General features: G+C 53.7%; 1 protein-coding gene across 1 annotated transcript; it reads left to right on the forward strand.

Moving 5' to 3' along the window:
- Positions 1-312: 312 nt before the first annotated feature.
- Positions 313-4,731, forward strand: SOX7 (SRY-box transcription factor 7). The gene is made up of 2 exons (XM_058801900.1): positions 313-544; positions 2,500-4,731. The coding sequence occupies exons 1-2, from the start codon at positions 319-321 to the stop codon at positions 3,414-3,416; spliced, it is 1,143 nt and encodes a 380-aa protein (XP_058657883.1). The 5' UTR covers positions 313-318; the 3' UTR covers positions 3,417-4,731.
- Positions 4,732-12,462: the final 7,731 nt, after the last annotated feature.

The raw sequence follows: 12,462 nt of genomic DNA on the forward strand, positions 1-12,462 counted from the left end.
CTTTCAGCGAGCAAAATAAAGAAAAAATAGTAATAAAAGAGGTGGAGGGGGGAGTGGGAAGGAGAAAAGGGGGGTGCAGGGGGTGCTGCTTCCCCGGGGGGGGTGCCGGGCAGAAGGGGTGGGGAGAACTTCCCTCGCAGCACCATCCCGGCCGGGGCTGAGGAGTTTGCAAACAAGGAGGAGCAGCGAGTCCCTTCGGTGTCATTGGAGGAGGCTTTTTCCAAGGAGCTCATAAATACGGGAGAGGCCGGGCAGGAGGCTGGGACTGCGCGGGGACCCCGAGGGCAGCGCGGCGGGGCCGGGGGGGCCGGGGGGGCCATGGCTGCGCTGCTCAGCACATTCCCCTGGCCGGAGCGGCTGGAGGGCGACACGGGCGAGGGGCTGTCCCCAGGGCCACCCCCCCGAGCGTCGCAGGGCGAGAAGGGCTCCGAGAGCCGCATCCGCCGGCCCATGAACGCGTTCATGGTGTGGGCGAAGGACGAGAGGAAGAGGCTGGCGGTGCAGAACCCCGACCTGCACAACGCGGAGCTCAGCAAGATGCTCGGTGAGCAGCGCGGGGGGCGCGGGGTTGGGGAGGGGGGAAATCGGGGACCCAGCCGGGCATCCCCGGGGGTGCAAACCCTGCCCGGATCCGGTGGGAGCACACGGGCACCCACTCGGCAATCCAGGGGGGATTCAGTGCCCAGGGGCACCCAGCGGAGATCCCTGCGGGTGCAAACCTTGTCCGGATTTGGTGCCAGTGAGTCCGGCAGGACATTCCCGGGGGTGCAAACCCTGACGGGATTCGGTGACACCGGAGATCCCTGCGTGTGCAAACCTTGTTCGGATTCGGTGCCCATGAGCCCAGCAGGGCATTCCCGGGGGTGCAAATCCTGCCCGGATCCGGTGGCACGGGGGATCCGACACCCACCCGGGATTGGGATGCACACCCTGCTGGGATCCAGCGCTCCGGGCTTGGTCCCCAGGCACCCACCTGCGGTCCTGGGAGTGAAAACCCGAATTCAGTGCATTGAGGTGGGGATCCAGGCACTCTCTGGCCGTTCCTGGGGTGCAAATCCCACCCAGATCCAGCGCCCCATGTTGGTCACCATGCGCCCACCCGGTCATCCCGGGGTGCAAATCCTACCCAGATCCAGCGCCCCGGATTGGGAATGCTAGCTCCACTGGCCATCCCTGGGGGTGCCAACCCTGCCCAGGTGGGGACCCGGTCTGGCACGCAGCAGGAGGGCACGCCTGCACCTTTCTGGGTGGTTTTGGGGTGCAAAGCCAGCCCGGGTGCAGCACTCTGGGGCTGCAATACCTGATGGAGTTTAGCAGCACCATGCACCCACTCTGTCACCCACGCGGTCCGGTCCCACACTCCAGGTGTGCAGCCTCTCCTCGGGGTGCACAGCCCGATGGTGTCCTGCACCCCAGGGCACAGGCACCCTGCCACCCCTCTGCTGCAAGCCCTGAGGGTGCTGCCCTGCTCTGCAAAGAGGGACCCCCCCCCCCCCCAATTTTCCTGGCCTGTCCTTGCTGTGCCACTTTGTATTACATGGCTGGAGGGGGTGTGTGTATATGTCTGCTGTTACTTTTGGGGGATCACATTTTGAGCACACATTTGTTTCCCACTCCCCATCTACTATTTCTCCCTTCCTCCCAATCCCCATTTTGATGTGAAACTGAGAGGGCAAACCAAAATTATCAGCCCAGGCAGCCTGAGAAAGAGCTGCCCGAATTGCAACAGAGCTTTGCTGCCCAACCTCTTATCCAAAGTTTGTGTTTCCCTGGACAGTTCTGTGGTGTTTTCTTTGGTGGTTTGGGTTTTCTCCTCTCTGCTTTACCATGCAGCATCTCAGCTTATTAGTGTTATTTTTGCTGTCTCAGGCCATGGGAAGGCATCAAAGGCTTCGATGTGTATCCTCATTTCTCCCCCTTACCCTGAGGAGCAGCCTGGGACAGCCTCACTGTGGGATAAAACCCCCCCTACCCAATGCTGCTTCTCTGTGCTGTGTCTTGAGGACATTTTATTTCAAACAGGGAGGCACGAGGTCATAGGATTACAGAATCATGGAATGGTTTGGGTTGGAAGGGACCTTAAAAAACATCTAATCCGTAGGCAGAGACACCTTCCACCATCAAGACCAGCTGTCACAGTGCCCAGGTCTCCTTGTGCCCTGCTGCAAGCCCTGGCACAAACTGGGGCACCTTAAAGGACAGCACGTCCTGACCCTCTGCTCAGCCAAGCACAGCCTTGGCTGTCCCTGCTCCACAGGGAGCTGGGAAAGTTCGTCTGCCTGGATTTATTTACTAACTCCAAACCCACCTTGTGTGGGTACTTGGGATGAAGGGAGTCAGAGACCCTTTAGCAGCCTCGATTCCCTCCTTCTTCTCCCACCCACTCCCACCACATCCCTCTGCGGGGGTTTTTGGGATGTGTCCTCTGCATGTGCCAGGTGGGACACTGGGCACCCTTGGGAGGCTGTGGGTGCTAAGGGAGCGTGTCCTCCGTTTCAGGGAAGTCCTGGAAGGCGCTGAGCCTGTCGCAGAAGCGTCCCTACGTGGAGGAGGCCGAGCGGCTGCGGGTGAAGCACATGCAAGATTATCCCAACTACAAGTACCGGCCCCGTCGGAAGAAGCAGGTCAAGCGCATCGGGAAGCGGGTGGATCCCGGCTTTCTGCTGGGCAGCCTCACACGGGGCGACCAGAACTCTGTGCCGGAAAAGCGGACCTGCAGCCGGGCTGGGGGGGACAAAGAGGGCCCGGGTGAGTACCCCCCCCGCCCGGGGCTGCCGGCAGTGCGGGCGTACCGGGAGCCTCCAGGCAGCAGCGGCGGCAGCAGCACCAGCGTGGACACCTACCCCTACGGGCTGCCCACCCCGCCGGAGATGTCCCCTCTGGATGCCATAGACCCCGAGCAGAGCTTCTTCTCCTCGCCCTGCCCCGAGGAGCATCACCGCTCCCACCTGGCCGGTGCCACCTTCTCCCCACCGGAGTTTGCAGGTGGTTCCCTGCCCTGTGGCCACCACGCACTCAGCCCCATGCCACCACAGCCGGCCACCTGCATGATCCCCCCGGCCTCCAGCTGCCCTTCCCTTCCTCCTCCTCCTCCCAGCTACTACACACCCGCCTTCCCCTCCCTGCCCCCTCCCAACCTCCATGCCCACCTGGGCCAGCTCTCCCCACCGCCCGACCACCACGGCTTTGACACCTTGGACCAGCTGAGCCAAGCGGAGCTGCTGGGGGAGATGGACCGTAATGAGTTTGACCAATATCTCAACAACCCCGGCCACGGTGACCACCACCACCACGGAGGGGCCTTGGCCAATGGGCATATCCCAAGCTCTGGCAGCTCCCACAGCTCTGAGAACAGCCTCATCTCCGTCCTGGCTGATGCCACAGCCACCTACTACAATAACTACAGCGTGTCTTAGGAGCCCAGCCGGGGCCGCCTGGAGCGGCCCAGGAAGGACCCGACACTGTTCCGAGGCGTTGCTCCCTCAGGGTGACCGAAGCACAGGGCCCTGGAGTCTCCTCGGTGCTGTAGGTAAAGGATTTGGGTTGTTGGGTCACCACCGTGCAAAGCCTGGAGTGCTCTGCTCCCACCGTGGCCAGGGGCACTTCCCGATGCCAAAGCCCTTTGGCCAAGTCCCTCTTCCAAAGCAGGGATGCTCCTGGGAGCACTGGAAGGCTGCCCTTCATTTTGGGGTATCCCCAGCTCTGCTTTGGAGTCAGGAGTGCTGCAGCACCCCACAAACATCAGGTCTGAATTCCCCCTGGAAGGGGGAAAGGCAGGGATGGGAGAAGGGAAGATTTTGGTGAAGGTCCATGAGCTGTGTTTGGGTTCTGGTGGTGGCATTGCTGCCTGACCACCCTGACCTGCCTGAGCACTCCAATGGGGATTAAAGCCCACATCCCCTGTCCCAAAGCATGGACTGGGGGTTTCATCCCTTGGGAAACCCCAGAGAGGATGGGACACCAGCCAGGAGAGGGTTGAGCCTGCTCTGGAGTGGGGTAAGATCAGGGCTTGGAAAGGCAGGATCCAGTCGGCATCCACCCCGGATGGGAGCAGGTCCTGGGATGAACATTTTGGCCAAGAGGTGATGATGTAGCAGACACTTTTTTTATCAAACATCCTTTGAAGGGGAAGGCTCCGTATTTGGAGCCACAGTGCCCAATGCCTCTCCTAACTCTGGTGTTTTATTGCTTGTAATAAAGCTGTACATCGATTTATTCCTTCCATTACTCCTCCCACCCCCCCCACCTCGGATTTTGTATTGCTTGAGTTCTCTTCCTTTCCATAAAAATGAAGCTTTATTTTAAATCAGTTATATGACATGATTAATCTTAGTGTTTACTGTATGGCACTTGGTAATGATTAGTTAGTAACATGGTTATGATTTCCTGGTTTCAGTCCCCAAAATGTATTAATATTAATTGCAAAGAAAACTTTTAAAAAACCCCCAAAAGTTCACTGGTTTTTAAGCTAATACATTCCATCTCTTTTGTGTGACTCTATGCATTTTGAATGAGTGTAGATACGAGTTTGCATAAAATATTTAATTTAAATAAATGTTTTTATATGATGATTGTTCAATGATTTAAATTGCTGTCGCTATTGACAACAGTTTTCAAAACAGAAACATTTCCCGTGCAAGTGCTATTTTTTTATATTTTTGTTGTCATCGTTGTTGTTGGTATTTTCAGCCAAATTTTTCTACTTCCATTTTTTTATAAATAAAACAAAGATCTGTGGTTATCTTTACAAATTGTGGATTGCTTTCTAACAAACAGACTCAGGGCATGATGAGTGCTTACCCTCACTTTTCATGGAGTGTCTTGGAGCTCAGGTCACTGTGCTGGCCTTGATCCTGCTTCTGCCATCTCTCAGATGTGATCTTTGTAATCCTGTTTCCATATTACAGTGAAGTGAGGAGCTTTGTCTTTGGTGTCTTGGTGAGCACAGATGATGTTGCCAATTTATGGAGTGAGTGCCAGTGCCTGGAGCGTGGGTTTTAGCTGCATTTAAGTTCTCTTTTCTTTCACAGTTTGGGTAATTCACCTTTTAAGGTGCTCCACAGTGTGGGGACCTTGAAAAGAGTCCTCATTTCAGGTGTAGATCAAGGCAGTGAGGTCTCAGAAATATGTGGGGGTCAAATTTGGGGAGGCACATGAAGATGATGTTGAATGATGGTCTTCAGGCCTGGCCAGCAAAGAGAAAACTTAACCCATGTTGTTGTGGAAAAGCATCACAGCCTGCTCTTGCCAGACATTAAATCAGGCTGTGTCCCTGCTGTCCTTGAGGTTAAGCCAGGCACAGAGAATCCCAGAGTTGTCAGGGCTGGAAGGGACCTCTGGAGATCCAAGCCAGGGTAAACATCTCTCAAAGCAGTGTCCTCCCAGGCTGGGTCCTCCTGCTTGGCCCCAAAAAGTGGAGGAGCACGTTTCTTAGTGCACTTTATGGTGATGCCACCTCTGTTTGGTGGCTGGGAGGGGTCTTCAGAGGTCACCCACCCCAATCCAACCCAATCCTGTCCCTTGTCTCCCATAAATTACGTCACTGATCCACAAACCCCATGATCCCAGAAGGTGGAGGCTGTGTGAGTATTTGAGGAGGCACAACATGACCCTGTCCTGTTCTCCTTCATCCCCCACTTGTATCCCCTGGATTCAGCTCTCCCATCCTGCCTCTTCCTTCTTCCATCTCTCAGGCATCCAAATTCACCCTTGGTCTTTCCTTTCAGAAAGGAAATGGATGCCTTGGGGTGTCCTGCCAGCCCCGGGTGCTGTGGTGGCTCCCTGATTGGGTAGGCTCAGCCCAAATGTGACTCTTCCAAGAGGATTTTGGAGCTGGAGGGAGGGAGGTACCAGGATCCTGTTTGGCCTCTCTGCCCAGCAGCGTTGATTCACGTGGGACCATGCCAGGAGCAGGAGTGGGGCTGCTTTGCCCTTCTCCATCTCTCCCTGCAATCCCTGTGGTGCCCCAGGCCTGAGAGACAGCAGAGAATGGTGAAACTGCCCTGGGAAGGAGGCTCAGCTGTCCCAGCTTCCTCAGAAATTCAGCTCTGGGTATTGCCACCAGCCTGATGTGGTATGTCACATTCTTATCCTATAGGACCCTTTCTCCAGGACATTGGCTTCTCCTTCTGGTCCTTCTCCTTATTCCCATGCTCTGAGCAACGATGGGATCAAATACACAATCCTATGGGCCTTTTCCCTCCTTGCTTTCATCCCATGCAGGGCTGCTGGAAACGAACCCAGGGTCTGATTTCCCCAGGAAAAGGGGTTTCTCCACACACCCCATCCCCAAGGAACCCATCACGCCCGGATGAACGGAGATCCCCGCCAGCCAAGCCTGTCCCCACTTGCTCAACCCAGAGCCACGTGAGGAGAGCTGGGAGCTTGTCCCTGTGCTCTCTGCATGCCAGGAACAGCTACAGGCCCCAACCAGGAGCTGGGGCCCCCCGAGGGCGTTGGGAGCCGCAGCCAAGGCGAGGTGCGGCTCCCTGGGAGCCACGGCCGGATCCGGGCACACGCCCAGCGCCCGGAGCAGCCGGCTCCCACCTCCAGGACACTGCAGCTGAGAGCAGATTCAGGAGCTTTCCATCCCTCTGGGGAGATGGAAAATGAGGTACTATGGGTCAATCCCCCCTCTACCCACAGCAATTTTTTCCCTGGATCCAGGCACGCACCCAGCACCCAGAGCAGCTGGTTCCCACCTACAGGACACTGCAGCTGAGATGAGATTCAGGAGCACCAACCCTTCTCTGGGGGGATGTAAAATGAGGTGCTATGGGTCAACCCCCTCTACCCACAGCAATTTTTTCCCTGGGAGCCACATCTGGATCCAGTCATGCACCCAGTGCCTGGAGCAGCTGGTTCCCACTGCCAGGACACTGCAGCTGAGAGCAGATTCAGGAGCACCACCCCTTCTTTCCATCTCCGGGGGGATGTAAAATGAGGTGCTATGGGTCAATCCCCTCTACCCATAGCAAATTTTTCCCTGGATCCAGGCACACACCCAGCACCCAGAGCAGCCAGCTCCCACCTCCAGGACACTGCAGCTGAGATCAGATTCAGGAGCTTTCCATCCCTCTAGGAGGATGGAAAATGAGATTCTGTGGGTCAATCCCCTCTAGCCACAGCAATTTTTTGGGATGCAGGGCATTGCTGCAGGGAGCAGATGGAAAATAAGTGGCTGGCAGAGGTGGGAAGGAGTGGTTTTTCTTGGAGAGTGGGCATCCATATGAAAGACTGCTGGCCATCACCGTTTATGGATGTTGGAGGGTGTCTAGACCTCAAGCAGGACTTGTTCTGCATCAGTCCTGGGCATGTTTCTCCTCCCTCCCCATCCCAAATCCAGGAGCCATGGCTGTCTCTGTGCTTGCTGAGGAGTATTGTGGTTTATGGCCTGCTGTCCCCAACCTGGGAACGAACAGGAAAATCAAATCAGGGCTGCAGGAAGGGATAAAACAGCCTCACACCACACTGGGCTCCTGCTCAGGGGTGTCAGCTTGGGCCAGGACAGGGGTACCTCACTGCCATGAGGTGAGCAAGGTGTGGCTCCCTCTGCCCCTGCTGTCCAGTGGCCTTGGCCAGTCCTTGGCCCCTGTGGCTGTGCAGGTCATGGTGGGAGGCATGGGGAGCAGGGATGAGGTCACCTTCCTGGAGATATGGAATTTGGGCTGGTCAGGAGCTGCCTGCCCTGTGTGTCATGCCCTGGGTAATTTCCCTTGCATCCCTTGAGCAGGTGTTGACTCCTCTGTGCTCTCTCTGCTTGTCCCAGTGCCACTGGACAGGGGTGGGCTGTGGTGACAAACAGCCACGTGGATGCTCCATGCCTCAGTTTCCCTGTCTGTAAAACAGAGATAAGTCTTCCTTCCCTCCCACCCTTCTTCCAACCAGTGTCAGGACATGACCCGTCTCTTCCCCAGAATTTGAACAGGACCATGTGCTTGTGCTGCCTTTAGCACAAGGCATCCCTGCCCTATTTGAGAGGTCTGGATTCTGCTATGAAATCAGCTGGGAGTTAATTTTCCCTGATTTTTCAAAGCAGAACCAGGTGAGGGAAGTAGAGGCAGAGAAGGGGGTGAGGTGACTGGACGGGGCTCACACTTCAAATCAGCAACAGAGCCTTGAGAGACACATCCAACTCCCCCAAACCCCCACATCCTAAATCCCTTTTTCCCCCCCTTTTTTGCTCACCTTCCCCCTCCATCCCTTTTTTTCCCCCCACCCCACCCCAACTCCGAATCCTGCTGCACCCCACGGCGGGGAGGGCAGGATCAGACCCTCCCTCCTGTCTCTCTCTCCCGAGGAGGGAATGAGACAAGCTGCTGAGTGGTTTCCTGCCCAGCACTGCCAATGGGAGCTGCTTGGGGTGCCGGGAGCAGGGGAGGATGTATCCGGAGCTGAGTGTTTCCTGGCAGATAAGGCCAACCCCTCCTGCCGGATGTTATGAGTCCAGGTCCTACCTCCACGTTTCAAGAGAAGGGGCCGAGGAAAGGCTTGGATGTTTATGTCAAGGAAAAATAACTTCTCCCTCTGTGTACAATCCTCTGGCTCCCCCAGGGCTACGTGCGGCAGGGTAAATGCTGGGAATAGGAAAACGGGCGAGGAGGAGGGTGATGGGGAGCAAGGAGGGATGTGGGCAGGCTGTGGGTCTCTCCCTGCTTGGGAATGTGCCAAAGAGAGGATGGATGTGGGGAGAAGAGCCTGAGGATGGATAGTGCATGGTCAGCACTGTGGGGTCAGGCTCATCATCAATCCAGAGTCACCGGGGCTGACCCCCACGTGTCACCCCAGTGTCCATCTGGAGCAGATCCAGGCCCAATCAGAATTTCTCCTCATCCTTCAGGTGAGCCCCTTCGAGGCCAGAGCCAAGGCAGTCCCCATGGCCAGAGACCAGGGTTATCCTGACATCCAGGGAATCAGAGATGCTGGCAGAGGGAGGCAGAGTTGGGTCTGTGCAGTGGGTATGGAGGGAAAACACGGATTTTCTCCATATTTTTCGTAATGAATAAGTGGAATAATCCAATGCTGGCCAGAGCCTCCTCTTTGACTTGTATCTGTGCTATCTTAACACCTTTCTGGGAACATCCCCAAGGCTCAAGCCTGTGCTCTGTGCACTGCCTGAGGGCTGGTGCATGTCCAGGGCCACCTCTGGATGATAAAAGGAACATGGAAACACCTGCACTAGACTTAGATTGATGAAAAAATTAGGATAGGGAAGACTCTCAGCCCCCAGGCATTACCATTTCCACTGAAATTAAGCCCGATTCCAGCACAGCCGTGCCCAGGCCACAAATCCTGCCCCAGGCCCAGGACAGGGGAAGTGAGAACATTCCTGGTGAGGGTTTGGATGTGATCAATATTTGGATGGGTCCTGACATTGAACAGCCTTTCACGGCGTTTTGTCTTCATCACCAAAAAGGAGAAATTAGACAAAATCTGGCAATCTCCTGTCCAGGATGATTAACAAGAGCTGAGCTGCCTCCTACTCCCATCTCAATCCAAGAGGGACTGCTGGAGGTCCCATTCCACACCCAGTGGATCCAAGAGAGGACTGGAGGACAAACTGAGAAGAAAGTAGAGAGGGAAAAGCCCTGTTTTTCCTCCTTTGAGCTTGAGGAGCTCAGGGAAAAGCCCTGTTCTTCCTCCTCTGAGCTTGAGGAGCCCATGAGGGCTCCCACTGATATCTGAAGGGCATCCAGGGAGGGCTGCTGCCTTCAGGGAGAATTTTGGGACAAGAAGCCTGATGCTGGAGCCCTGACCTGTGCCCTCCTCCAGTGCCCCTCTTCCCTGAGGCCCTGGAATTCCCCCTAGTCCCATCCAGCCAGGACACCGCCTCAGCCAGGCCCGAGATGTTGTTTCTTTTCCCTTTGATTTCCAGGAGCTCCCACTCGGCCCCCAGAGCTCCACGGCAAACAAAACATCAGAAGGGCAGGCCTGGCGGTGCAGGAAGGAAACTGGCTCATGTGGGGCTGAGTCACGATCCCGCTGCTCCTCCCGGCATCCCAGGGAGCGGGATTGGGATCGGGGATCAAGGGATGCCAGGTCCCACCGACCCCTGACCGGCTGGGGCACCAAAAATCCTCCTGCAGCACCATCACCATCACCCTGCTCTGTTTGTTTTGATAAATAAAGAATGGCTTGTGGGCTTTTTTTCCATTAAGTTGCAGTGGGAAAGGCTGGATTTGCTTCCCTTTTGAGGGAAAAGTCTCCACACTGCCCATTTGGGCCCTGGCCAAAATTCAGGGAGGCTGCCAAAAAGCTGAGTTTAAAAGAGGCTCCTCAGCATCCCTGACCTGGGACCAGCTAGGTGATTTTCTCCTCTCAGGGCCAGACTTCATGTCTAGAGCTTCACATGGCTGTGATTGACACCACTCAGACATTTCCAACTCTCCCCCTCAGATTAATGTAGATTTAAAAAAAAATTAAAAATAATTCAAAATACACACACACACACGCGCGCGCACACACACACACACACACACACACACACACACACACATATGTGTATATATATAATATATATAATATGTGTGTATATATATAATATATATAATATGTGTGTATATATATACCTAATATGTATATATATATATATATATATATATATATATATTAATGATGAATACTCCCAACTCTATGCCGCTCATTTACTGGAGATACCAAACATAATATAATATAATATAATATAATATAATATAATATAATATAATATAAATATATGGATAAACATAAATATACAGATAAATATAAATATATAAAATTATATATAGCTAAATATAACTATGCATAAATATATAAATATAAACACATACAGGAGATATTACATACATGTACATATATACATGTATAAGAGATCCTTGTCTATATATATATATTAGAAAAACTAGTTCAAACTTTTTAGCAAGGCCAGTCATGATAGGTTAAAGTGTAATTGTTTTAAACTAAGAGAAGGTAGATTTAGATTAAATATCAGAAAGAAACCTGGTCTAGTAGAAGGAGTCCCTGCCCATGGCAGGGGGTGGAATGAGAGGAGTTTTGAGTTCTCTTCCAACTCAAGCCATTCTTGCATTCCATGATTTTATGATTTTATAAATATTTATGCATGTTCACACAGAGGACATAGGACACATGGCCTAGAGACAGCAGCATCCCTTGGTCTCCTTTGCAATATCTCTCAGCACAGTCTGGTGGAACTCTCAGTAGAGTCCATGTCTCATGTGCCCTATCAGGGTGGATATCAGGGAAAGGTTCTTCCCCAAAATGTGTTTGGGCACTGCCCAGGCTCCCCAGGGAATGGGCACAGCCCCAAGGCTGCCAGAGCTCCAAGAGCATTTGAACAATGCTCACAGGGTGGGATTGTTGGGATGTCTGTGCAGGACCAGGAGTTGGACTGGATGATCTTTGTGTGTCCCTTCTAAATCAGGATCTTTCATTATTCCAGGATTCTGTGATTTTCACCCTCTTCTGTGCTGGCCAGGGAGAGGTGACAGCCTCTGGTTGTGCCCCGATGGCCTGGTGGTTCCAGAGGCTCCAACGCCCTTCATGGATGCACCTATGCAGGAAAATGAAAGGATCAGCTCTGAACCCCACTGGTCCATCCTCTCAGCCTCCCAAAAGAGGATGGCAGCACCCAAAAAGTGTCCTGGGAATGATCTCTGGCCTTTGCTCACCTTGAACCTCTGCCACTTGGTCTGGGCCAAGATCACCCCCAACAACTGGAATGTCATTGGGAAGCCTCTGATCCTGTTCCTGTTCCTTGATGGGCTCTTCTGGAGCATGGATTTGTCTGCTGGGCTTTTACTGCCTTAGATAACATTTCTGCTTCCCTCCTTCATGCCCAGGGAGATGGAAGGTGTGTTGCAGTTGCAGAACTGTGTGCTCCAGGACTAGGAAAGGCCCTTTGTGCAACCTCCCTGCTCCTTCCAGGTGCCAGGAATTGCAGGAGAGCTGGAGTTGCAGGAGTTCCCAGGATGTGACAGTGCATTGGAAGACACTGGTGGATCTTGTGGTTGCAGGACCACAATGAACTTTTCTCCCCCCTTGGACAACTCTCAGCTCAGGCAGATTTGGGTGCATCCACTCAACATTTAAATTTCTGCCAGGTTCTTTCCCAGTGACTGCACTGGGAAAGCCTGATCAGTGATTAAAGGTGGGATTTAACTCTCAGGTGTGCCCAGCTGTCTCCACTCTGATTTGGAGGTCAAATCCATCCTGGTGCAGTTTTCTCAATTGGTTCGAGCATGATGCCAATACTGCCATGGTTGTGGGTGTGATCCCTCTGTGGGAAATTCCCTTAAAACTTGGACTTGACGATGCTTGTGGGTCCCTTTCACCTCAGAATATTCTGTGATTCTGTGATTCTCACAGAAATGCTGAGGTTCTAAAGCACCTCTGGAGATCCCATATGGGATCTCTGATGATCTTTTCCTAGATGGAGGCCTGGCTTGGAGGCAGAAGGAGGTGGGA

This window comes from Ammospiza caudacuta, chromosome 3 (assembly GCF_027887145.1).
Source record: "Ammospiza caudacuta isolate bAmmCau1 chromosome 3, bAmmCau1.pri, whole genome shotgun sequence".
In the NCBI taxonomy this organism is placed as follows: domain Eukaryota; kingdom Metazoa; phylum Chordata; class Aves; order Passeriformes; family Passerellidae; genus Ammospiza; species Ammospiza caudacuta.

What these genes read in the sequence shown, in the direction of transcription:
- SOX7 (XM_058801900.1), top strand. Translation starts at nt 319, where the DNA reads ATGGCTGCGCTGCTCAGCACATTCCCCTGGCCGGAGCGGCTGGAGGGC. An exon ending in GGAGCTCAGCAAGATGCTCG is followed by an intron (nt 545 to 2,499) that starts GTGAGCAGCGCG and finishes CCTCCGTTTCAG; the next exon opens with GGAAGTCCTGGAAGGCGCTG.